The sequence below is a fragment of the Gordionus sp. m RMFG-2023 genome, chromosome 1 (genome assembly GCF_954871325.1).
Source record: "Gordionus sp. m RMFG-2023 chromosome 1, tfGorSpeb1-WG-v2, whole genome shotgun sequence".
NCBI classification, from domain to species: Eukaryota; Metazoa; Nematomorpha; class Gordioida; order Chordodea; family Parachordodidae; genus Gordionus; species Gordionus sp. m RMFG-2023.
Window position 1 is genome coordinate 14,111,002 of NC_088775.1, and position 24,238 is coordinate 14,135,239.

At 28.3% G+C, this 24,238-nt stretch overlaps 1 protein-coding gene and 1 long non-coding RNA gene across 3 annotated transcripts; one reads left to right on the forward strand and one right to left on the reverse strand.

The window, feature by feature from the left end:
* Positions 1–5,753: 5,753 nt before the first annotated feature.
* On the forward strand, positions 5,754–20,986 carry LOC135931971 (28 kDa heat- and acid-stable phosphoprotein-like). 2 transcript variants are annotated; one of them, XM_065469294.1, is made up of 6 exons: positions 5,754–5,845; positions 5,888–5,967; positions 6,438–6,524; positions 6,570–6,694; positions 8,653–8,804; positions 20,806–20,986. In XM_065469294.1, the coding sequence occupies exons 1-6, from the start codon at positions 5,827–5,829 to the stop codon at positions 20,844–20,846; spliced, it is 504 nt and encodes a 167-aa protein (XP_065325366.1). In that variant the 5' UTR covers positions 5,754–5,826; the 3' UTR covers positions 20,847–20,986. The 2 variants fall into 2 exon arrangements, with proteins under 2 accessions (XP_065325366.1, XP_065325365.1); XM_065469293.1 differs by having other exon boundaries at positions 5,888–5,970; positions 20,806–20,979.
* Positions 20,983–21,627, reverse strand: LOC135931972 (uncharacterized). Its single transcript, XR_010573232.1, has 3 exons — positions 21,499–21,627; positions 21,212–21,348; positions 20,983–21,165 (listed from the first exon to the last, which is right to left on the reverse strand). It is a non-coding gene; the product is annotated as an uncharacterized LOC135931972 (long non-coding RNA).
* Between the last annotated feature and the right edge of the window lie 2,611 nt (positions 21,628–24,238).

Consider the following 24,238-nt stretch of genomic DNA (forward strand, 5'->3'; position numbering starts at 1 on the left):
ATGATTTCTTTTCCTTCCCAGCCCTGATTGTTTTATTCTAGTTTTTTACTTTCTTGTTTACTCCATCCCTTGTATTTGTCTGTCTATTTTTTGACTTTATTATTTTTGTGATAACAAATAAAATTTAATATCATTAAATATTTATGAAATTATAAAATTTTGCCGGACAATTTGATAAAGTCTAGAAAATTGTAAACGAATAAAATATGATTTTATATTAAAAAGAAATTTTGAACATGTTTTTTTTTAAATTAAATAAGTAAAGGCGATTTATTTCAAGGGAAGAAATTTCAGAACCCTCCCTTTTTCTACTGGAAGGTAGTTTTTAAATTATAATTAGATTAACTAATAATACGATACATTAGCACAACATTTTTATTTATTGGTAGGGGGAGAGCGGGATTAAAACGAAAATTGCTATGTATCATATTTTAAATTCTTATTCATTTTATTATTATCTTCTAAATAGACATCTTTAAGGTTAAATAGGCAATTTATAAATAATATTAAATTTTATTAGAAGATGAAAACATCTATCTCTTCAATATTGCTGATTTTTAAGGTCGTTTAAAAAAGCATTTAAAAATTTTTTTATTTTAAATAAAATGGTGTCTCACTAAATAGGTAACAATAGAATAAGATCGATGGATATATATTTTTTCTATAATAAATAAAACAAATTGATTTTTAAAAAAGGGTATAAACTAAAACCAAAGTCTGAAATGCTCTTCAAAATAAAAATCTTTGAATATTTTAAAGTTTGCTCAAACAAGATTTTGGATCCAATTTTACCTAAATTCCAAATCCTTTTTGTAAAAATCTTTTATAAGTAAATCTTTGTGATTTTTATGCATAAAAAAAACTTCCATAATCACAAATGTTTGAATCTTCTTTTAAAAAATCTTCAATTTTAGGATATTCAAAAAATTTTTGCTCAAGATTTTGGGGAAAAATCTTCAAAAAATCTCCCAATTCTGTAGAATCAATTGCTAGTGCTTCCAAATTGAGGGTGTTTATTTTGCATTGTGTTTTTTTTATTTAGATGGATATAAAGAAAGAAAGATTCAAACTTTCTAATATGTAAAAAAAATAAATTTTTTTTTAAATATTGAACTTTACAATTCGATAAAAACATAAATGTATCAATATTTTAATTTATAGTCAAATGTTTACTAGCAATCGATAGGATGCAACTTATTTTCTTCATAGAAACTGCAACATACCATTTTGCAGAATACTGGTGGAGTTACTGGAACAGCTTATCATCCTTGAATTATATGAATTCCGATATACTAAGTACACCAACAGTTTCTCGGGATATAGGTACTAGGTAGGTCTTCTTGGCTCAATACGAGTGATTCAACAGAATCAACATTCCATAATACGAGCTGTGCCTGATCCACCACCACCATATTGTTTCTATATGGGGGTCAATTTCTTAATATACCTAAAAATCTTATAACTTCTTTATAATATCGAAAACCTTTAACTAAGCTCAAAACAGAATATTTAAAAATTTCTCCTTTTTATTTTCCCCATGGAGTAAAGAATAAAGGCAGTGCCAATTTTTACTAGGCACAACATTTAAAACTTCATTTCAATACCAAAAAGAGCTCAAAACAGGGAATTTTTTTAAAATTATATTTTCATATTACCCTTAGCAAAAAAATAAGCAGTATATTTTTGTAATATCAAAAATTTTTAATTCAGCTTTAAATAAGGTATTTAAATTTTCTTTTTTTCACCTAATGAGTCGACTCTGAAGAGCTCACTGGAATGCTGACTCATTGAACTAACTCTGAAGCCCTTCATTAAGCCGACGCATCGTGTTTTTCGACGAACTCGAGTTCAAAGCCCTAAAAACTCTACTTTTTAACAATCCGATTGATATCGTTGGGTGTTATTATTATATTATATGCGATTCTTACAATTGTTCCTTACATTTAGCGGCGCAAAGCAACCATAAGTATTTGCTAAATTTTACCGAACTACGTGATACAAGGTAATGTCTCACGTAGTTGACTTGAATTCGATTCTAGTTTGCTACAGTTTTATTTCGGTAACCATGCTCGTTGATTGCGGTTGGTGTTATTTTAGGAAAAAGGCTAAAAGATGTTGTCAAGGTTATATTATATTAAATTTCAGAGATTATTAATTGTACATAGCCTATATTCAATAAAAACTAACAGACTTTCATACATTTATTTAAAATATATCTTTCTTTTTTCCATAGGGGTCATTCTAACAATTAGTTTTTCCAAAGCATAATTTTTTATTTTTATTCATCTTCTTTATTTAATATTAAGTTAACTACATTTTCATTAAATATTCAAACTTGTGTTAAAACTAAATTAAGCATTTAAAAATCAAAATAAAAATGTAATTAAAACTAATGTACGAATATATAAAAATGAAGAAGGAATAATATGTAAATGAAACTGACTAAAATATATTTATAATTTTTTCCAAAATATTATTATTTGACGCCAGGGGCGTCGCTAGCCTTAACAATTTCCCCCCATACCCCCCATTTTGCGGGCCTTCGGCTTTATATTAATATATTATACTTTCTTAAAATTTGCTAACTTTAAACAACTATTCCGAATTTCATATTTTGTCATTTATTAAATTTTGTCATTTATTAAATTTTGTCATTTATTATATTTTGCATACAAAATAAACAAGCATATAAATAATTAAAACAATATAAGATATTTAAAAATAATATTTTTTAATACAAAATCTATTTATTACAGTATAAAATATTTTCGATTGCTGATATAAAAAAATTTTGCGTCTAAAGAATTACAGTGATAAAAAAGGTTAATTAATTAATACATATGCATTCCTCAATTAATAATGGAAAAACCACATAAGGTTATAAAATTCTTAGCAAGTGCATTGACAAAAGGTCATGAAACTAATATAACTCTCTGTTACCATTTTAGACAATGTTTTATAGAATGGACTAATAAGGAAAAATTTATGGACCTTACCAAATCAACAATTCTTGAAAAAGAGAATATAAACGACCAATCCAAATCATCCTATATGGTGGTTAGAGCTTTCTCTTAAATGATATGATGGAAGCTAGATAAGTAATCGATAAAATTATTGTGAGATATTAAATTTCCAAAAGATTATCTTCCATTTTTGATGATATATAAACTACAGTTGACCATTATTGCTTATCTAAAATATGCAATCATATGCTTTCAGCAGCTGTAGTAATAATCTTAAATTACATAGTCACACTAAAAATAGATGCTGGTTAATTTGCAGTCATGGCCATGACACTCACGATGGTAACCCATATCAGAATTTATTATGTTAGATAAATTGATAAAACAAAAACACTAAAAATCTTTAGATGAAATTATGCAAATATATTGAAGCCTTGAGTTATTTACACGGCAAGGATGCCAAATTAGTAATGAAGCATTTTGTAACTATAAAATAAGAACCAGAGTGATATAATGAAAGCAATTAAGATTTTATATATTATTGTCGCACCACCTCTAGTTGGTATATTATATCTTAAAATAATAGTAGTTTGTAATAATATCAAAAAATTCGTATTAAAAATTTAACCCAAAACTGTTTTTCAAAGAAGAAAAAATAGCTTTCCTTAAAACACTTAAAAATGGAGAAGAAAATATATATAATTTATTACATCCATTGTGGGATATATAATAATTTAAATATATAGATGGCGTTAAATAATTGAATGTAAATTATTACTTACATTTATTATCAAAAGCATTTATTAGTAGAATTTTAAAATAAACTGTAATATATTATATAATTGTCAAATACGTCTGTAAAAGTGACATTTTACTTAATATTTTATAAATAATTATATATTATAGAGGATTATAAACTATATGTCTACTTTCTTTTTATAAACTAGTAGAAAGCCCGTCAAAAATGATGAAGAATGAGATTTTTATTCATTTTTTACGATAGATGTCATGCCAGGTTCAAGCTCACAATGTTAGGAAGCATCCAAGATCTTTTAATAAAAGATTATATTTATTTAATTAGAGTTATATAATAATTTAAACCTTAAAAGTCAATTAAGCTTCAACGGTTAATGCTAAATTAATATTTAGTGAGTGATATTGATATATTTTTATCACAGAATTTGATTGCAAGCTATCATAGGGAAAATTTAATTTATATGTATTAATCTAATAAAATAATTATAGTAGTATTCTTCTGATAAAAATTTAGATAGTCTTATTAATTTTTAAATAATAAAATTAAATCTATATATTACTCAATAGAATTATAAAGGAAATCGTTCAAGGGGCAATTAAAAAAATTTATTTAGTTCAAGGGGATATCAAGGAGCAATTAAAAAACATTTTTTTTGCTTCAACGGGCTATTCAAATTTTTCAGAAGGCTCGAGCCCCTGCGCCCCCCTTCCCTAGTGACGCTACTATTTGACGCTAATTATCTGGAGTTGAATTAATTTTGTCATCTTTTATCAGAGTAGATTTGGTAAATCTCAAAATATATACAAATTTATGGATATTATAAAGTGTCAGTCAGAAATAAACCTATTTGGCTGATAGAGAATATAAGCCCCAGGGCTCTCTAACAGGTGGTAAAGTGAGGCAATCTATTTTAATTTATTTGAAATAATGATGATTATTATTTCATCTGAACTTAATATTTTCACCATTAATTTTTATATTTCTTATATTTATTTTAGACTTATTTTGATTCATTATTCAATTAGAAATGTATTTATAATGTTATAATATTTGAATATGAACCATTTCAAAAAAGAAAGTAAAAAGATAATGTAATTTCAGATATATAATTTATTTTCAAATATTAAATATAATATTTCAGACATCATAATTTAAATAGGAATGACATATAAATTGAATGGTTGTTAGCATTAGAAAGAGTAATCTAAAAATTAAACCGAGCATGTATAAAATCAAATTGTGTTAAAATGGCATAGGTGAATAAAATTTTTTTAATTGATTCATCATTAATTCAATTTAGATGCAAACCCCTTCCCCCTCCCAATCCCCCATCCCGCAATTCAAAAAAATTGAATACACACCACTTATGTAGACAATGACCATCATGAAACTTGAACTTAGTGGGAGTTGACGAATCAGTCAAGTCCTAAGATAGATATTTTTTACTTCAAAGGGGTTAGAAATAACTTTATTAGAATAAAAAAAAGAGTTGATATTTTTATTGATTCAATCAATTAAATTCGTTAGGAATTCGAGAGGAAATGAAATAATGGAAACATATTAGGGATGTGCTTCTTTTAAATTGTATATTAATTTTATTAAAATATTAATTTTTAGCCTCTGGTAATGGTGTTGATGATGGAAAGTCAAATAATCCGTCCAATTTGGTTAATTAGTTGTTTATTTTATCATATCGTTCACTTTGAGGTCTTTCTTTTTTTTTCCAAAATGTATTAATTTTATAAAAATATTAATTAACTTTATCTATATATTACGTTTTATGCAAGGCTGAAAAAGTTTATTGAAGAAATGTGTAATATACTTAAAATTTTTTAAAAATATATAAATTGTTTGTCGCATCATTAAGACTCAGTGACGGGTTAGCTTCCCGAAAGGTTTTGGAAATCTATAAGGCCAGAGATAAACAAAAATTATTTCATTTCTTTAATATTTTCTAAATTTTGTTATGTATATGTCATAAAATTATTACCTATCACCTGCAACAAGACAAGAAAAGTTAAATAAGTGGCTGGTCAAAATTTAAAAAATTTAGTGTATTCTAAAAACCATAGAAATAACTTTTCAAGATTCGACGATAAAATTTAAATGTCTAGACGAGGAAGAGGTAGTAATATTAAACGAATAGTTGCTATATATAGTAAACAAGCCCCAAAATATAGTCATAAAGGCAAAGCAAGATGTTTTACTGCTCCAGAAGAAATGCAACGTCAATTACAGCAAGCCAGAGTTGTAATAATTATCTAATTTATATATAATAATTGTTATATATATCTTACTCTGGGTATAGGTTTAATAAATTTTATTTACAATTTAAAAAAAAAATTATATTTGGAATTAAATGTTTATTACTTATCCTAATAGCCAGTAAATGGGGGGGGGGGTTCACCCCATCATAAAGCCTTTTCTTGTACCCCCCCCCCCGCCTCCCATCAATTTTTAATAAATGTTTACAATATATCACTACAAGAAAGAATTTGAAAGAAAAATGAGCAAAAGTTAATAACTTTAAATAATGACTAAATTTTATAAAATAATGTGAAGCCTCAAAATTAATTTTTATAAAAATCAAATATAAGGACCTAAAGATCTCTAATAAAGTTTAAGGGAAAAATAGTAACCCCCCCCCCCTCCCATAAAAATCCTGTATGCCTTCTAAAGATAAATTTTTTTAGAATAAGTATTATATATATATTTAGCAAAGAGATGTAAGTCCATCAGCAGAAGAAGAAGTTGAAAAAATAAAATTATCTGATGCTAGTTCAAGTGAGGATGAAAATATTAAGGTTCTAAATTTTTACAATTATATTCATAAAAGTAAATTACCATAGGGTAAGGCTAAAGGGGTTCAAGGTCTTATAGAAATAGAAAATTTAAACAGAGTACCCATTAGAGCTACTAAAAAACCAGAAGAATTGGATCTCACAGCAAAAGTTCAATTATCACGAAAAGAAAGGTAAAACTTTAATATTAACTTTTTATCCACAATTGTTTGTTATTTTTTTATGTATTGGTATTTTTTTCTCATGAAAACAACCAAACTTTATTCTCTATATCAATATAAAAACAAAACGGATTAGGGAAATTTTGAAAGATAATTTTATTTAAAAAAAGGTATATTTTGAATATAAATACATGTCAATTGATAATATATTGAAATTTATACGAACATAACAATATAAATGCATTAAATATATTATTAAAAATATTTTAAAACAATATTATTATATACAATGTTTAGAATTGCCTGTGAGATGAATATTTCATTCTTTCTCCAAAAGTGTCTCATGTCCACAAGTTTATGATGATTGATGTGACAACAGGAACTAATTTAATAGTTTAACTCTGAATATTTGTCTATTTATTTTATTTCGGCCACTGAAATAAATTTTTATGGGTGTTAGATTTAGTGAATATGCCTGCACAAGTATATTCCCAAGATAGCGACCTTTGGAAAGTGGACAGAGTAATGGTTGGTGTCCATTTTCTTCAACTTTGATGTTTTGAAGAGAACTGGTTAAAGGAGGAACGATTACAACCAGAATGAATACATTTGATATTCTTAATTGTTCAGAAGATAGGTGTAGACCATGATTTTGGCTGGAGATAGCTTCAAGCCATTCATAGCCACTGTCAAGGTTGATGTAGGTTTGATAATAGAAATATGAAATTTTCTTCAAACATGAAGAAGGGCAAAGGTAGATTGAAGATTTATTGGCATCCCAGAAATCGATGGCAAAATTTAGGCATTATTGGGAAGAATAAATAGGTTAGATATTAAGCAGTCTGTAAAGATGAATACTGCTATTTTTATATTGTTATATTTATATAAATTTAAATATATGATCAATTGACATATTGTTACTAATAAATGTAAAATATCTATAAAATTTAATTCCATACTAAATATCTACATAAAAATTTTGAATAAAATATTTAAATACAAATACATTTATGAATACTCTTTGGAAATAGAATTTCTATAAGTGAGTATGAATACTTTTTAGTAAGGAAGTATTTTAAATAAAATAATAATAAATGGCTCAGTCATTACTCACAATACTTATTATAAAAATAATATTATTTTATTGAAAATTATGTAGTCATTTTATTACATCTGCAGTACAAACATTATATATACAGCAGTATTATAATTAATAAATTGCAAACATCACATATTGCACAAGTATATTAATATATTTCATACATATTTATTATACCAGATTCCCTTACTAATGACTTGTTAAGTATATGAAGGCATACTAATAATTTAAAATAAAATGAAATACATTTATAATACTACTAAGAGATAATTATTATCAGATGGAGTATAAAATTGGAGGATGAAAGTGTTTTTTTTAGTTAGCACAGTTTGGATTGTGCATTAACTTTATTATTTATTTTTGAAGAACTTTCTGTCTAATCTGGATAAATGACAGAGATTTGGTGCCTTTTCTAGTTAAAATATATTATAATAAGCAGCATAATATCTTATTAAAAAGATACTCAAAATTCACATCTTGTCTATCTTTTCTGTATCTATATCATATTTTACAAAAATAAAGGTTTTTCGTTCACTTTCGACTTCAGAATGCCAAACATTTTTATAAAATGTGATGAAACAAATAAGATATTGTTTGTTTCTCTAACTCACATTACAAAATTAATATTTAATTAAATAAATTGTGGGTTTTACAGTTACATTTCAATTTATTACGAAGCAATTATTAAATGTATCTTATATTTATTTAAAATCATGGCCAATACAAGAATTTTTTTTACTTTTCACAAATAATTACTAAATACAGATGCGAAAAAGTATTTGTGCCTACCCCTGACCACAAAATTTATAAAAATAATTAATAAAATTTCTATTTTATATTAATAACATAAACCTAAAATTTATGCCCTTAGGGAAGTTATTGAAAAACAAAAAGCTGCTGAAAGATACGAACAACTCCACATACAAGGTAAAACTGAAGAAGCTAGAAAAGATTTGGAGAGATTAGCCATTATACGCCAGAAAAGAGAAGAAATAGCTTCAAAGAGATTGGCTGAAAAACAAGGTATTTACAGAGTATTAAGTTTATTTTCCAATATAATTATCACACGCTTGTAGAGATACCAATTTACAGTCCAAGCCTAGGTATTAACCCTGAAATAATTGAACTGGGTTACGTTAATATTTTTATCAGCCGTGCCCGGGTTGGGCCTATATTTAAAAAATTAAAATATGACCAGGTAAGGGTACCTGGGCTGGTCCTGCAGGTCTCTTATTTTATCTTCATAAAATTTACAAATTAACATTAGAAGTAAGCAAAATTTTTTATCATATAACATTCTATCTTATAAAAATATAGCTAAAAATAATTTTATTTGTTATTAATGTAATAATTAGTAAGGTGACAAGCTAAAATTGCCTTGTTGCACTGATCTCACTAATTTATCGTAAGTAGTCCTGTTGAGAACAACATAGTCTCAAAATCGTTAAATATGTTTTACTAAGACTAAATCTTTCATCCTTGCTCTTCAAATTAAGAAAATTTTGGGTACTTTTTTTACAGGGATCTTTAAAATTGGCCTATTTTCCCCATATTTATAACCACAATCTAAAATAACCTAAATATTTATTACAAAATTTGCTTAGAAAGGGTTTTTCGAGTATGATGATTATGAATCGGTAAGATATATTATGCATTCTAAAAAAATGATGTTGAAAATTTCGTAACGTTTTATTCTAATTTCGTAAAAATCGAGACTAATCAATTTTAGACACATATTTAAAAGATAATACCCATATACCCGCTAATGCCGCAATTCACGAATTTGATTTAATAGATATGTTGGATTTACGAATGCTAAGTATTACAGGGTTAAATTAAAAATTCCCGGTCTATGAGAAAAAAAATAATTATTTTTCAGCCTGACTGAGTTTTTATAAATCTACTAATGGATTTACCAATGATAAATTTTCCAGGGTTAAATTAAAAATTTCCGGTTTATTTTTCAACGAGTTTTTATAATTTAATTATTTTAAATAATTTTGGCTCGATTTAATATTTATAGTTTCATTTCAAAAGGAAATCGAAAATATGAGACATTTATGAATGTTGAATGAGCATCAGTGCCGTAGTCTTAAAATTGTCGGATTAAGCACAGAAATTAGGGCTGTACCAATATTAAATATAGGATCGGCGTCGATATTTAGCGTTTATAAAAAATTTAAGTTTTGGCCGATATTTTTTAAAAGTCCGACCCGATATTTTTTATTGTTTTTGGTCATTTTATGATTGTATATATAATTTTTGTTTATTTTATAAATAATTTTATAATAATAAATAAATGAAAGGAACAAAAATACACTTTATTTGTTGTAATGTTTAAAAAAAATATAGTTAAAAATACACTGTTTTTGTTATATTATCCGCAACAAGAAAAGTATTTTAAAATATCTAACGAGTCACATTCAGCTAGTGTTGTTCAACGGCTATATTTAGCCAAGTTTTAAAAACCGTTAACTCTTAGCTAAAGTAAATTACTCAAGCTTAGTAATTTTTCCCGCAGGTAGCAGAAAGGTTTGAACTTTTATTGGCGAAATTTCGAGACTTAGGTTATAATATTTTGGCTAAAATCTTGATTTAGCATTTTTAAAAAAATCAAATGGCCAGCTGTTTAACAACATTACATTCACCCATAAACATTACAAATATTTTAAATATTAACGTGTGGATAATTTAAAAAAATATGGGTTTTTTTAAATAGAAAATATATATATTTTTTTTTATGACATTGGTTCATAAATAGTTGGTAAAAAAAATCAATATAAATAAGGCTATGCCTATTATAAATGTCGGATAGGATCGAGACCGATTTATAGCGTTTTTACATTTTTAAATACTGATCCGATCCGATATTTTGATCGGTTTGGTTATATTATGATTGTACATATAATTAAAATATTTTTATTTTATAATAATAAATTCGCAAAAGTAACCAGTTTAATTTATTAATGTTTAAATTTTTTTTATAAGATAGAATTTTGATTTTTTTTTGTTATATCTGCAACAAGAAAAAAGATTTTGAAATGTAACGAATTACATTAAGCTAGTTTTGTTGAATGGTTTGATTTAGCAGAATAAGGAACAAATCTAAATTTTATAATTTTTCAAGTTTGTTTTCTTTTAAATATATCTTAATTTTATTATTATTACCAATTTTTTAAAAAATAATTTTTGTACCAATATCTATTTTATTATATTTTTAAACAAACTTAATCAACTATAAGCTTTTACTTATTTTTTATAACGCTAATATTTTTTCAAAATTTTTGGGAAACTTTTAAAACTTAAATGAACCTACTTTGTAAAAATTTTAAAAACTCTAAGCGAACCGTAATATTTTTTCCCCTTATTTATACTCTTTATAAAAAAAGCTTAATTAATGTTTAAAATAATGGTTTACCGCCCAAAAAAGTTACAAATAGTTCACCATGCCCTTCATATATTATCGAAAATTTTCTCGAAAGAAAACTTTAAATTTTTACCACATTGACATGGTTTGCCCTACACAACTGCCTAGCATTCGCATAAACTACACATTCCTGCATATGCGTAGAAAAGCGAATAAAGCAATCATATTTTAAGTTTACGAATTTGATGTAGAAAATGTTAAAATAAGTTTTTAAAAATTCATTCTTTTTTTATGAATTGGAATTCACACAATATTCGATAAATAAAAATATGGAAATAAAAAATCGTTTAATTTAACAAATATTTCCATGGTTTTTAGGGCGGGAGGGGAAGGGGGGTAGAGTTTACATTTTACAATTATGTTATTTCTTTTGGGATTTTCAATCTTTGGACATTTTACCTGTGCAATTTAATTTTGTTTTTATTCTCATGGTCAGAGCTGATAAACCCATTTTATTTTTGGACATTTTACCTAGACAATTATCTTTTTATTTTTCTGGTCTTTAGCAGATAAATACATTTTATTTAAGAATATTGAGCAAATTGAAAAAAAATAATTCAGAGCTAGATTTTTTTTTACACACTTTTACAAATGCTTTTAAGCCTCACTTCCCTCTTTGTTCTAAATCATACCATTTTACCATGCCAATTTTTATTAAAAAATTTGATTGAGCTTGGTAGTGTTGTTAAACGACTCAATTTGAGCCCATTTTTAAAATTGGTTAACTCAATGTTTTATCCAGATAAGTATTACTTAAGCCTCGAAATTTCCCTAATAGATGTTCAAATCTTTATGCCATCTATGAGCAAAATCTTAAGACTTGAAATAATGGCTAAAATATTGAGTTAGCCATTTTTAAAAATAGGCTTAAAATAAGCTGTTTAACAACACTAGAGCTTGGTAATAAATAATTCTTAAAGGATGAGCAATTAATGATTTTTTAAAAATTTTATCTAACTGCGTTTAGATTATTTTTGCAAATAAAATTTTTGGGTTGGGCTAAGCTAGTCCAATGTAAATTAAATTTTCAAGGCTTTACAAGCAGGCTCTGAAAGTAATATATTAAATGCTTTTTTTATATATAAATAGGATTTTTTTAGTATCAGAGATATTAATTTTTTGAAAATAAATATTTTTTTTAAATTAGTGCTTGATAGTAGCCTTATTTTTTTTAGAGATTTTCACTGTTTTATTGGCATTTTACGTGATACGTGATAAAGCGCATTCGCCCTCTCAACGTTGTAGGAACAACAGAGCTACGCTAGGTTTTTCTCATTTCCATCTAATTGGATTAAGGTGGGGAAGAAAATATGAGAAACCTTTTACACGTTTGTGGGCAAGCCGTACGTACTTGTACGCACAATAGTCCAAGGATTATCGTTTAAACGTCTATGGGCTGATTGAGAAAGGTACAGGGCCAAATAAGACAGCCCACACCCATACCTATATCTAATTATGATTGGATAGGGGAAGGCTGGTTTAAGTTAATGTTTAAAGATTCGCATTTAATAAAAAAATATGTTATTTAAATAAAAGAAAACTTGTACTCTTGAGGTGGCTGAGGGAGAGGAAGGGTATATTTGTGGGTAAGGGTGAAGTAACGGATAGGGGATATCATCTCAGGTACCCAGATTTTACCTTAAGAAGCTTTTGATAGATTTTTTATTTTTGTTTAGTCTGGTGAACTGTTTCCAGTTTAAGTTCAGGCCAGCAACGTCTTTCAATACCCGGTGGAGCCTTAATGTTTTGTATCTGCTGTATGATTTACCTTTACAGGTAAAAAGCCAAGTTAAAGCATCATGAACCAAATTGCAGTTGGGGTGTCTCAGAATGTGCGCTAAGAAATTAATTCGTTTTTTCTTTAGTATGATATGGAAAGGAATATGTTTTGATTGTTTCCATAACCTTTCGTTCGATATTAGTCTGGGGTAGAAAATGCCGTTAATTATTCTTAAACACTTGTTGATAAACGTTTGACATTTCCTATTATCAGCTTTGCTTATTTCCCATGTTACACAGCCATATAATAGAATGGTAATCACAGTGGAATTAAAGATACGTAGTCGTGTGAAGGCAGGTATCTCCCTTGTCTTCCATAACTTAAAGTACTTGTAAAAAGCTACCTTAGCTTTTTGTATTCTTATCCTGAGTTCTTCTTTACAGCCCCCTCTATTATCTAGGGTAATTCCTAGATATTTTATTTGGGTAACCACCTTAATCACCTCAGACCCAACATCGATACTTTCTATGGGAGACGTGTGTCTTGCTAACATAATCATGGTTTTCTTGAAGTTTATTTCTAGCCCGACTTTCGAGCTCATCAATTTCAACAAATGAATAAGATTGGAGGTTTCCTCTAAATCCTTGGTGATGATTACCACATCATCGGCGTATGATATAATCCTGTTCTCTAGATTGTACTTATTCGGATATAAGTTTAGTTCCAGCAGGTTTGCAGCGTCTAAAGTATCTTTTAAAATCTTATTCATAACTAGGTTGAAGAGGATTGGCGAGAGAACACAGCCTTGTTTCACTCCTTTTTTTTATCCTAAACGGTGGAGAGATTTTATTGTTTATTCTGCATGAGGTAAGCAAATTGTTATAATGGTGCCGTAATATCTTGATTATGTTTGTGTCAACCCCAACTTCTGATAAAATCTTCCAAAGCGCATCATGATTAACATTATCAAACGCCTGTTTAAAATCGATAAAAGTGAAAAAGAAAGGTAGTCTATATCTATCACATTTTTGAATGATGATTTTAAGAGCAATAAAAGACTCCATAATGTTTTTGCCTGGGCGATAGGCGCAGATATACTTGGCGAAGAGGTTTTGCGATGTTTGTAAAATGCGAAACTTGTGGAGGATCATAAATATTTTAGAAGCAGTAGAGGTGAGTGCTATTGCCCTGTTATCTCCAAATTTAGTTGGATTTGAAATTTTAGGAAAGTTGCAGAGGGTGGATAGATTCCAGTCCTTCGGTGTCACCCCTGTGGACCAAATTTTATTAAAGATGATTTGCAGGAAACGTGGTACTGCCTCTGATGTTGCTTTAAGATGCTCACCAGTAATATTGTCTGGGCCAGGAGCTTTGTGATTCCTAAGTTTTTTAAGTGCAGAAGAAATTTCGGTTAGTGAGAACTGAGAGGTATATTGAGGTGTGGCTTGGAAATCAGATAGTACGCTTGTCGGTTTCCTGGATTCGAAGATCCTCATGTAGTGGTCCGTCCAGAGCGCCAATTGATCATCCTGGTCGATTATAACTTTGTTATTTTCCAATCGAATGGAAGGGAGTTTTTTGAAAATTTTGCATTTGCAAAAATATTTGAGTTTGCTGTAGGCATCAAAAAGCCTGTTTCCTCTCATATCTGCATCAATCTCGTGTGCTTTCCTGACCGTAAAAATTTTTCTGTCACTTCTAAGCAATCTCTATATAGATTTCCACAATTCTTTATCAAAGTGGCCTTTTAAACGGAGCTTTTCAATTTTTATCATAGTAGTGGTGGATATCCATTCATTCCTTCCGAGAGAGTTGTTTCTTGCTAATACCTTGCTTGCCTCATGAATGTCACATTTTAAGATCATCCAGCATTCTTCCACTGTTTTAGCCTTGGATATGCTTTCAAAAATTGTAGCCTTCTCACATAGTCTGCGCTCAAAAAGTTCTCTGATCTCTGGAATTTGTAAGTAATTAATATTTCGCCATCGGAGTGTAGCAGGCTGGTTGAGAATGTTATTTGATCTGATTGAGGTACCCCATAAATTCTTCACCAAAATCTTTACTTTGATCATTTTTTATCGGATAAGTTAACACTCGTCATGGCTATTACATCTTTGAACCAGCCGTGGACATTTGAGATAAAGAAGTCTATCTGCGAAATGTAATTTCCCCTTTTAAAGGTGAGTGTATTTATCTCCCTACGAGAGAAGAAAGTATTTTCGATTTTAAGATTGTTACTGCTACATAAATCAAGCAATCAAGCAATTTCCGACTGTCATCCCCATTGGGCTATGCGAGGGCTGCATTTCCAATAATGTTGTTCCTTTTATAGATCTTTTCCAAACCAATCCTGGTATTTAGATCACCTAACAAGATTATGTTATATCTTCTGGGTAAGGTATTGATTATGTTTTCCAGATCGTCAAGGAAGAATAACCTGTCTCTCCTATTTGGAGGTGCATAGATGTTTACCAGTATTGTTTGCCTATAGTTTGTGTTGATGTATAGTAGCCCGCATCTCTCTGAGATAGGTGTAAACTTATTTATATAATTGTGAATTTTCTTGTTTACCAGAAACCCGACGCCTGACCAGCTGTTTGAAGTGGTTCCAGAGCAGTATAGAATATAGTGATTAAATGTTGCCGTAACGTTACCTGTGGCATATGGCGATTTTATTCCATTGATATTTAGGGAAGAAATAAGTAGTGATCCCTTGAGTTTATGCATGAGCTTTGCTGTTTCAATCCGACTATGTTGGGTAGGCAACGAAATGGGGGAAATAAAATTTTAGCAGAAAATTTTTAAAATTTAAAAGATAATTACAGAAAGTTTCTTAACGTTAAAGAATTATGACGTGGCAAATTACAGAAAGTCTCTTGACGTTAAAATTATTATACTTAGGGAGGGAGGAAAGAGGGAGGAAATTCTAAAAGAAGGGAAATAGAATAGAAGTAAACTTTAGAAGGGGATTTGTAAGGATAATTATAATAATAAAAGATACTTCGGGTAAATCGGCCAGTAAAAGAATTACAGAAAGGAAATGTAAAACATCAAGGTTGAAAAATAATTATAGGAAAATTTAATAAACTTACTAATGTAAATAAACTTCAGTAAAAATCAAATTATGAAAGGAAAAGAAAAAATTTTTATTTATAATTCTGAGAAAATATTAAATAAAAAGAAAAAATTGTTATTCTAACATTGTAATTCAAAGAAAAGTATTTACAAATTCGTCATTCCTACATTTTCACAAGTTTTCCAGACTTGTTATTCCTACATTTTCTCTAGTTCTCCAGACGATTTTATAAATCTGAAAACACTATAAATCTAAAAAACACTATAAATCAAAAAATAAATAAGTAAAAACAATAATAAGGGGGAAAAATTCAGGGTGGGATAACCTAATCACTTTACAATAGCCAAAATTATAAATTATACTAAGCTCTAAATAAATAAATACAAATATTAATGACAAGTTGTATAAGACATTTCCAAAAAGCAAGAAAGAGAAAAATATTAATGTTAAGAAAAGATAGATCGATGGCGCCCAATATTAGAAAAACTTATTTTAAGAGAAACAAACGAATTAATATAACAGTGGAGCCTAGAAAGTTAAAAATATGAAATATTAAAAATAAATTTAGCCAAGATAAAATATTAAAAGAAAAACATAAATAAAATTAATAAATAGACAGAATACGTAATAGTAAAAAATATATACGATATTCAGGGTCCAAACAAATATATATATATATATAGTCTAATATACGTAATATAAAATAATATATACATAATATAATGTTAACGTTGTGTTTGGGATTTATATTTATATAAGATCTAATGGACAGTTAGAAACCAACCTAAAATATGCAAACTAAATAATATATACATAATATGAACTATGAATATATATACGTATATATATAAATAATAAAGTATAATGTAATATCAGTGGCGTAGCTACGGGGGTGGTTTTCCCCTCCCAGAGCAAAATTTTATTTCTAGATTATACGTTAAAAGACTTAAAGTGATTTTATATCAAATAAATATTTATATTTTTCTGGTTTTGATGTTTGTGGAAGGATATAATATTACTATTGAAATTATTCTGGATAGTATTATTATAAAGTCATTGAGAATAATCTACTAAATTATAATAACATATTATTGATGCATTTAAAAAATATAAGTTATGGTTATAATTTGTAAGATAAACCCGGCCGAAGGCCGGTCAAAAGGGCTGAAGGCCAGTTAAAGGGGGTCTGGGGGGTGAAGCCCCCAGGTTTTATATGTATGGACCCCCTCTAAGAAAGATTTCTAGCTACGCCACTGTGTAATATGTATTTCGTAAATCTAATAAATCTAAATTAAATATAAGATAATGGTACAATGTGCTAACATTAATATGTTTGTGTTATGTCAAGCTCAATTCGAGAAAATAAAGAGAAACGGTATCAATTAAAAGAAAAACCAGTAAAAAGCTAATACTTAATATAATAGATAAATATAAAATATATCAGTTATACTAAGTAAAAACCAACTAAAGGCTATTTAAAGCAATAAGATTAACAAATATATTTGTAATATGACAATTTAAAACTACTATAAAAATAACATGTATAAAATTTTAAATTTTTGAAAGTTTTTTGTTTTTCAAGAACTATAAAAAATATGTATAAAATATACTTGTGTAGTTTAGAACTACTTTAACTAATAAGGGTATAGATAATTTTTTGACCGCAGACTATGTGAGAAGGCTACAATTTTTGAAAGCATATCCCAGGCTAAAACAGTGGAAGAATGCTGGATGATCTCTAAATGTGACATTCATGAGGCAAGCAAGGTATTAGCAAGAAACAATTCTCTCGGAAGGAATGAATGGATATCCACCACTACTATGATAAAAATTGAAAAGCTCCGTTTAAAAGGCCACTTTGATAAAGAATTGTGGAAATCTATACAGAGATTGCTTAGAAGTGACAGAAGAATTTTTACGGTCAGGAAAGCACACGAGATTGATGCAGATATGAGAGGAAACAGGATTTTTGATGCCTACAGCAAACTCAAATATTTTTGCAAATGCAAAATTTTCAAAAAACTCCCTTCCATTCGATTGGAAAATAACAAAGTTATAATCGACCAGGATGATCAATTGGCGCTCTGGACGGACCACTACATGAGGATCTTCGAATCCAGGAAACCGACAAGCGTACTATCTGATTTCCAAGCCACACCTCAATATACCTCTCAGTTCTCACTAACCGAAATTTCTTCTGCACTTAAAAAACTTAGGAATCACAAAGCTCCTGGCCCAGACAATATTACTGGTGAGCATCTTAAAGCAACATCAGAGGCAGTACCACGTTTCCTGCAAATCATCTTTAATAAAATTTGGTCCACAGGGGTGACACCGAAGGACTGGAATCTATCCACCCTCTGCAACTTTCCTAAAATTTCAAATCCAACTAAATTTGGAGATAACAGGGCAATAGCACTCACCTCTACTGCTTCTAAAATATTTATGATCCTCCTCAAGTTTCGCATTTTACAAACATCGCAAAACATCTGCGCCTATCGCCCAGGCAAAAACATTATGGAGCCTTTTCTTGCTCTTAAAATCATCATTCAAAAATGTGATTGATATAAACTACCTTTCTTTTTCACTTTTATCGATTTTAAACAGGCGTTTGATAATGTTAATCATGATGCGATTTGGAAGATTTTATCAGAAGTTGGGGTTGACACAAACATAATCAAGATATTACGGCACCATTATAACAATTTGCTTACCTCATGCAGAATAAACAATAAAATCTCTCCACCGTTTAGGATAAAAAAAGGAGTGAAACAAGGCTGTGTTCTCTCGCCAATCCTCTTCAACATAGTTATGAATAAGATTTTAAAAGATACTTTAGACGCTGCAAACCTGCTGGAACTAAACTTATACCCGAATAAGTACAATCTAGAGAACAGGATTATATCATACGCCGATGATGTGGTAATCATCACCAATGATTTAGAGGAAACCTCCAATCTTATTCATTTGTTGAAATTGGTGAGCTCGAAAGTCGGGCTAGAAATAAACTTCAAGTAGCAAGACACACGTCTCCCATAGAAAGTATCGATGTTGGGTCTTATGTGATTAAGGTGGTTACCCAGAGGGGGCTGTAAAGAAGAACTCAGGATAAGAATACAAAAAGCTAGGGTAGCTTTTTACAAGTACTTCAAGTTATGGAAAACAAGGGAGATACCTGCCTCACACGACTACGTATCTTTAATTCCATTGTGATTCCCATTCTATTATATGGCTGTGAAACATGGGAAATAAGCAAAGCTGATAATAGGAAATGTCAAACGTTTATCAACAGGTGTTTAAGGATAATTAACGGCATTTTCTACCCCAGACTAATATCGAACGAAAGGTTATGGAAACAATCAAAACATATTCCTTTCCATATCATACTAAAGAAAAAACGAATTAATTTCTTAGCGCACATTCTGAGACACCCCAACTGCAATTTGGTTCATGATGCTTTAGCTTGGCTTTTTACCTGTAAAGGTGAATCATACAGCAGATACAAAACATTATGGCTCCACCGGGTATTGAAAGACGTTGCTGGCCTGAACTTAAACTGGAAACAGTTCACCAGACTAAACAAAAATAAAAAATCTATCAAAAAGCTTCTTAAGGTAAAATCTGGGTACCTGAGATGATATCCCCTATCCGTTACTTCACCCTTACCCACAAATATACCCTTCCTCTCCCTCAGCCACCTCAAGAGTACAAGTTTTCTTTTATTTAAATAACATATTTTTTTATTAAATGTGAATCTTTAAACATTAACTTAAACCAGCCTTCCCCTATCCAATCATAGTTAGATAAAATTAGGACAGTAGGTATGGGTGTAGGCTGTCTTATTTGGCCCTGTCCCTTTCTCAATCAGCCCATAGACGTTTAAACGATAATCCTTGGACTATTGTGCGTACAAGTACGTGCGGCTTGCCCACAAACGTGTAAAGGGTTTCTCATATTTTCTTCCCCACCTTAATAAATCCAATTAGATGGAAATGAGAAAATCCAATTAGATGGAAATGAGAAAAATCTAGCGTAGCTCTGTTGTTCCTACAACGTTGAGAGGGTGAATGTGCTTTGGCATTTTTATTCTTTAGTATATTTATCAAATTATATTCTAAGGCATTTATTTTATTTTGGGAACATTTTAACCCCACCCCCCTTCCTTCTCTATATAAAATTAGAATAAATTATATATATATAATTTATGCCTGTTTTAAAAATAAAATTGAGTATACTGGAACTCTCCAATATTACTTAAGTAAACTATAAAAGTTAATAATAATAATATAATCTGTTATAAATTAATAACATTATATTTACAAAACTATAACTACCAAAATATAGTAGATAAATATTTACAAAACTATAACTACCAAAATATAGTAGATAAAAAATCTATAATTATTTTGTTTGCCAAAAAATTAACATTCATATATCATTAATTTGATTTTGGTATGTGCTAGAAGTCTGCAATAGGTGGGACAGTTAGTATGATTTTTGAATACTTTGCTATAAATTTTATATATAGGGCTGGCAGGTTAGAAATATTAAAATAATGGAGACAGGTGAATTTGTATATTTTGGAACAAATGAGCAGAAATTTATTAATTATATTTATTTTTAAGCATGTTTATTGGAATTGAACTATAATAGGAATTGAATATATGCTGGAATAATTTAATTATATGTACAGAGAGCAATCTCTTAATTATTTAAATTGTTGAATAATAATCAACATAATATTTTTCCAAATAATTTATTTTTGCATTTAAAATCACTTATTCATTTTATATACTTGCAGATTCTTCCAAATCTACAACAGTATCATCTACATTTAAGTAAAGTTTATAAACACAGAAATATTGTAATATCTTAAATGGATCAACTTAGTACATTTGCCAATTCCATATGATAAATTTTTTACATTTTATTATATATGATCTATAAATACTATTTTTATTACAATATAATTGACTCTGTAATTCACACATAATATATAAATAAATATATAAAAAAAATAAGAAAATAATTTATATAAAAAATAGTTTACAATGCATATAATTTCATTTGATCTTTAAGTTCATTTTCTGAGAATGTTCCAAATTTTTCAGATTGTGTTTCCATTAAACTCATAATTGCCTTTAATTGTTCCCTTTCAATTCTAAAATTTTTATTAAATTATTAATTGTTTGTCATAGCCAATATACCTTTTTTCTTCTTCAAGTTCTTTTGAGGATAATTTATTAATAGCCTCATATAATTTATTTTTGGGGGTTATTTTTGGTACATCATCAAGATGAAATATGCAATTGGGAGGAAGATCAATAATTGGCATCTGCTTACCCTTTTAAAGAAACATTGAATATAGTTATTGAATGTTTATAAATATTTTTAGATTCAAATAATGTACATTTGGAGAGATTGTGAGCTAAATGAATGTATTAATAATTGCCCATGATAATTTTAATATCAAATTAATTCTTAATCATATTACTTTCGATTTTGATGATCTGTATACTATAAAAGTTATTAATGAAGTTATAATGATACTGAATATTACAAAATAAATCGATATCATATGGAATTCAAATCTGAAAAGGATAGAAGTTTAAACGTAGAATAATAAAATCCATAAGATGATTAAATCATAAAGGAAATTTTTTAATTGGACGAAATATTAAATTTAACTAGAATAGATATATTGCTACACAACTTTTCGGCATTTATAATACAAAAAATATTTTTATGGATACCGAGTTGAAAGCGTTCATTCAAGAGTATATATTTTTTAAAACACGGAGCTCAATGTTAATTTTTTTAATACTATTAATTATATTTTCATACGACAAATTACTTCAACTAGTTTAACACCAATAAAAATATTTTTTAATTTATAGATACCGAAAAGTTGTGTAGCTATATAACTTCAAAAAAATGAATTGATATAAGGAGTATGATTGGATGTTTCAGACAGATATATAAACTCAATTAAATAGTGTTTAATGGCTAACTCAATATTTTAGCCAGAATATTGCCAGCCTAGAGATTTCGACACATTTGTTCCATCTATGAACAAAATCTTTAGTGCGTAATATTTTTCTATATGATATATTGAGTTTGCCGTTTTTAAAAATCGGCTCAAAACGAACCGTTTAACAACACTACAATTAAACAAATGATTTAAATTTTAATAAAGTTTATTTATTTTTATATATTTCCAAGCAAGACCACTCCTGTAATTACTGTGAAACAATAAATATTTGAAAAAAATTTGATGTGGTAACGACAATTTCCTTGAGTTGATTTAAATTTTAGTTATCAGATTTCAAAATATAGATAATTTGTTAAGTTTTGGCTTTAAGCTATAAAATTCAAATGTCAAATTCTGCCCTATTGTAAACATTAAATTTTAATTTGAAAATATGTTGTTAAATTTTAACTCAACAAAATGTCAAATTCTGTCCCCTGGATTATAAACCTCTTCGCCATCTCTAAACAGAATCTTAATTATAGATACTACCTAATTCCTAAACCAACCTAAATTGCTAAATACCGACCAAAATTTATTAAAATGTAATAAGACCCCAGGCTTGTTAACCGATCTTTTTAAAACGATCGAATCCCAATCACGATCTTTTCAAAAAAAGAGGATCGAAATCCAGGATCGACTTTTTTTTAAAAAAAAGATCGCGATCACGATCTTCTCTATTTAAATTTCTGAATGAAATTTCTGACCGATGCAAAATTAACTAATATAAAAATAAATTAAATATGGTAGAAATTTATTGTAATTGAATATATAACAATTATAATATATTTATAATTAAAATTAGCTTTTAATAATAAAATTTTTTCTAAATTAACATCATTTAAACATCCGCGTCTTTCATTTAGAACATGTTTAGCTTTACTAAACAAGCGCTCCACAGGAGCGCTTGATGGCAAAGGTGTATTATATTCAATAAATATTTTTTTTAAATTAATATAAGTATTAAAAATATTCATGGAATCATCATTTGAATAAAAATTTTTTAACGGAACAAGCATTTTGTACATTATTTTTCCCAAAAAAAGCATTAATGTCATCCATACATTTATTTGAGGTATCCGCATATGGTTGTTCCTGCATATTTTCCAAATGGGCAACTAATTTTCTTTTACCATCATATTTTGTGGCAGATTAATATAAGGCCAATTAAGTTTAAATTTAGGGTGAATCATGGCTGCCAAAATGTTACTGTCTTCATACAGTGAAGGAAATCTATATTATGAAATGATAATTAATTTATTATTAAATAAGTGTTCATTTTATTCATATAAATCAAATCAAGTATCTGCAAAACTTAACCCTTTTAAATTTTACAGTCAAGTCTGGCACATCATCTGTATGGTATTTATTTATATTTGGGTCTTATCATAAATATTGATTAGATGTAAACTTAATACTTTATATTAATCAAAATATTAGCTTGAATTTCAAATAATCTAATAAATTTTTAATGTTTTCAAAGGCCCATTAATATTTTACTAGATATCAGAGGTTTAGTAGAACTGGCTTGTTAAAAATATTTTACTAAATTTGCCAGATCTTTGCAATTTTTTAATATATTTTGCAGATATCTGATAATATCAAATAATTGCATAAAAAATATTACCTTTTATCAATACCTCTAAGAACACTATCTACAAGGGGCTGACAATACCGCAGGCAGCTAAATTTCGTTAATTTATCTATCAATATCGATAGAAAGGGAGTTAGATATCCCTGTTCCATATTATCCTCCAGTTCCAAGATTTTTAAAGACATCGCCAAAGGTTCCATAACCTATAAAATTTAAATTTATTTAGAGAATACCATTGTATTACTGTTGCATACTCTTTAACAAAAAGACATTCCTCTTGCCTAAACATTGCAAATCCAATTTAATCAGATACTTGTTCTACTTCTGAAAATTTTTCAGTAAAGCATCTTACCGATTAATTTCATGGATTGGTAATAAGAATTCTATCTTGTATTGTTGGGAGCTAGATATCTTCCCAATTTCTCCAATAAAATATCCGCCATTCTTGACGACATATTTTGTTTATTAACTAAAGCAAAACATTTTGCAAGAGTGGATCTAGATATTCGTTTATAATTGAGATCACTATCTGCCATCTCCGCATCTGTCGTTGCAATAAGGTTAAGATTATGGTAACAACAACGTTGATGTTTTGGTAGGCTGATAGTAGGA

Excerpts from the sequence above, each read along its gene's own strand:
- LOC135931971 (XM_065469293.1), top strand. Across the intron at positions 6,525-6,569 it reads GTGAGGATGAAAATATTAAG|GGTAAGGCTAAAGGGGTTCA; the intron begins GTTCTAAATTTT and ends AAATTACCATAG. Across the intron at positions 6,695-8,652 it reads CAATTATCACGAAAAGAAAG|GGAAGTTATTGAAAAACAAA; the intron begins GTAAAACTTTAA and ends TTATGCCCTTAG.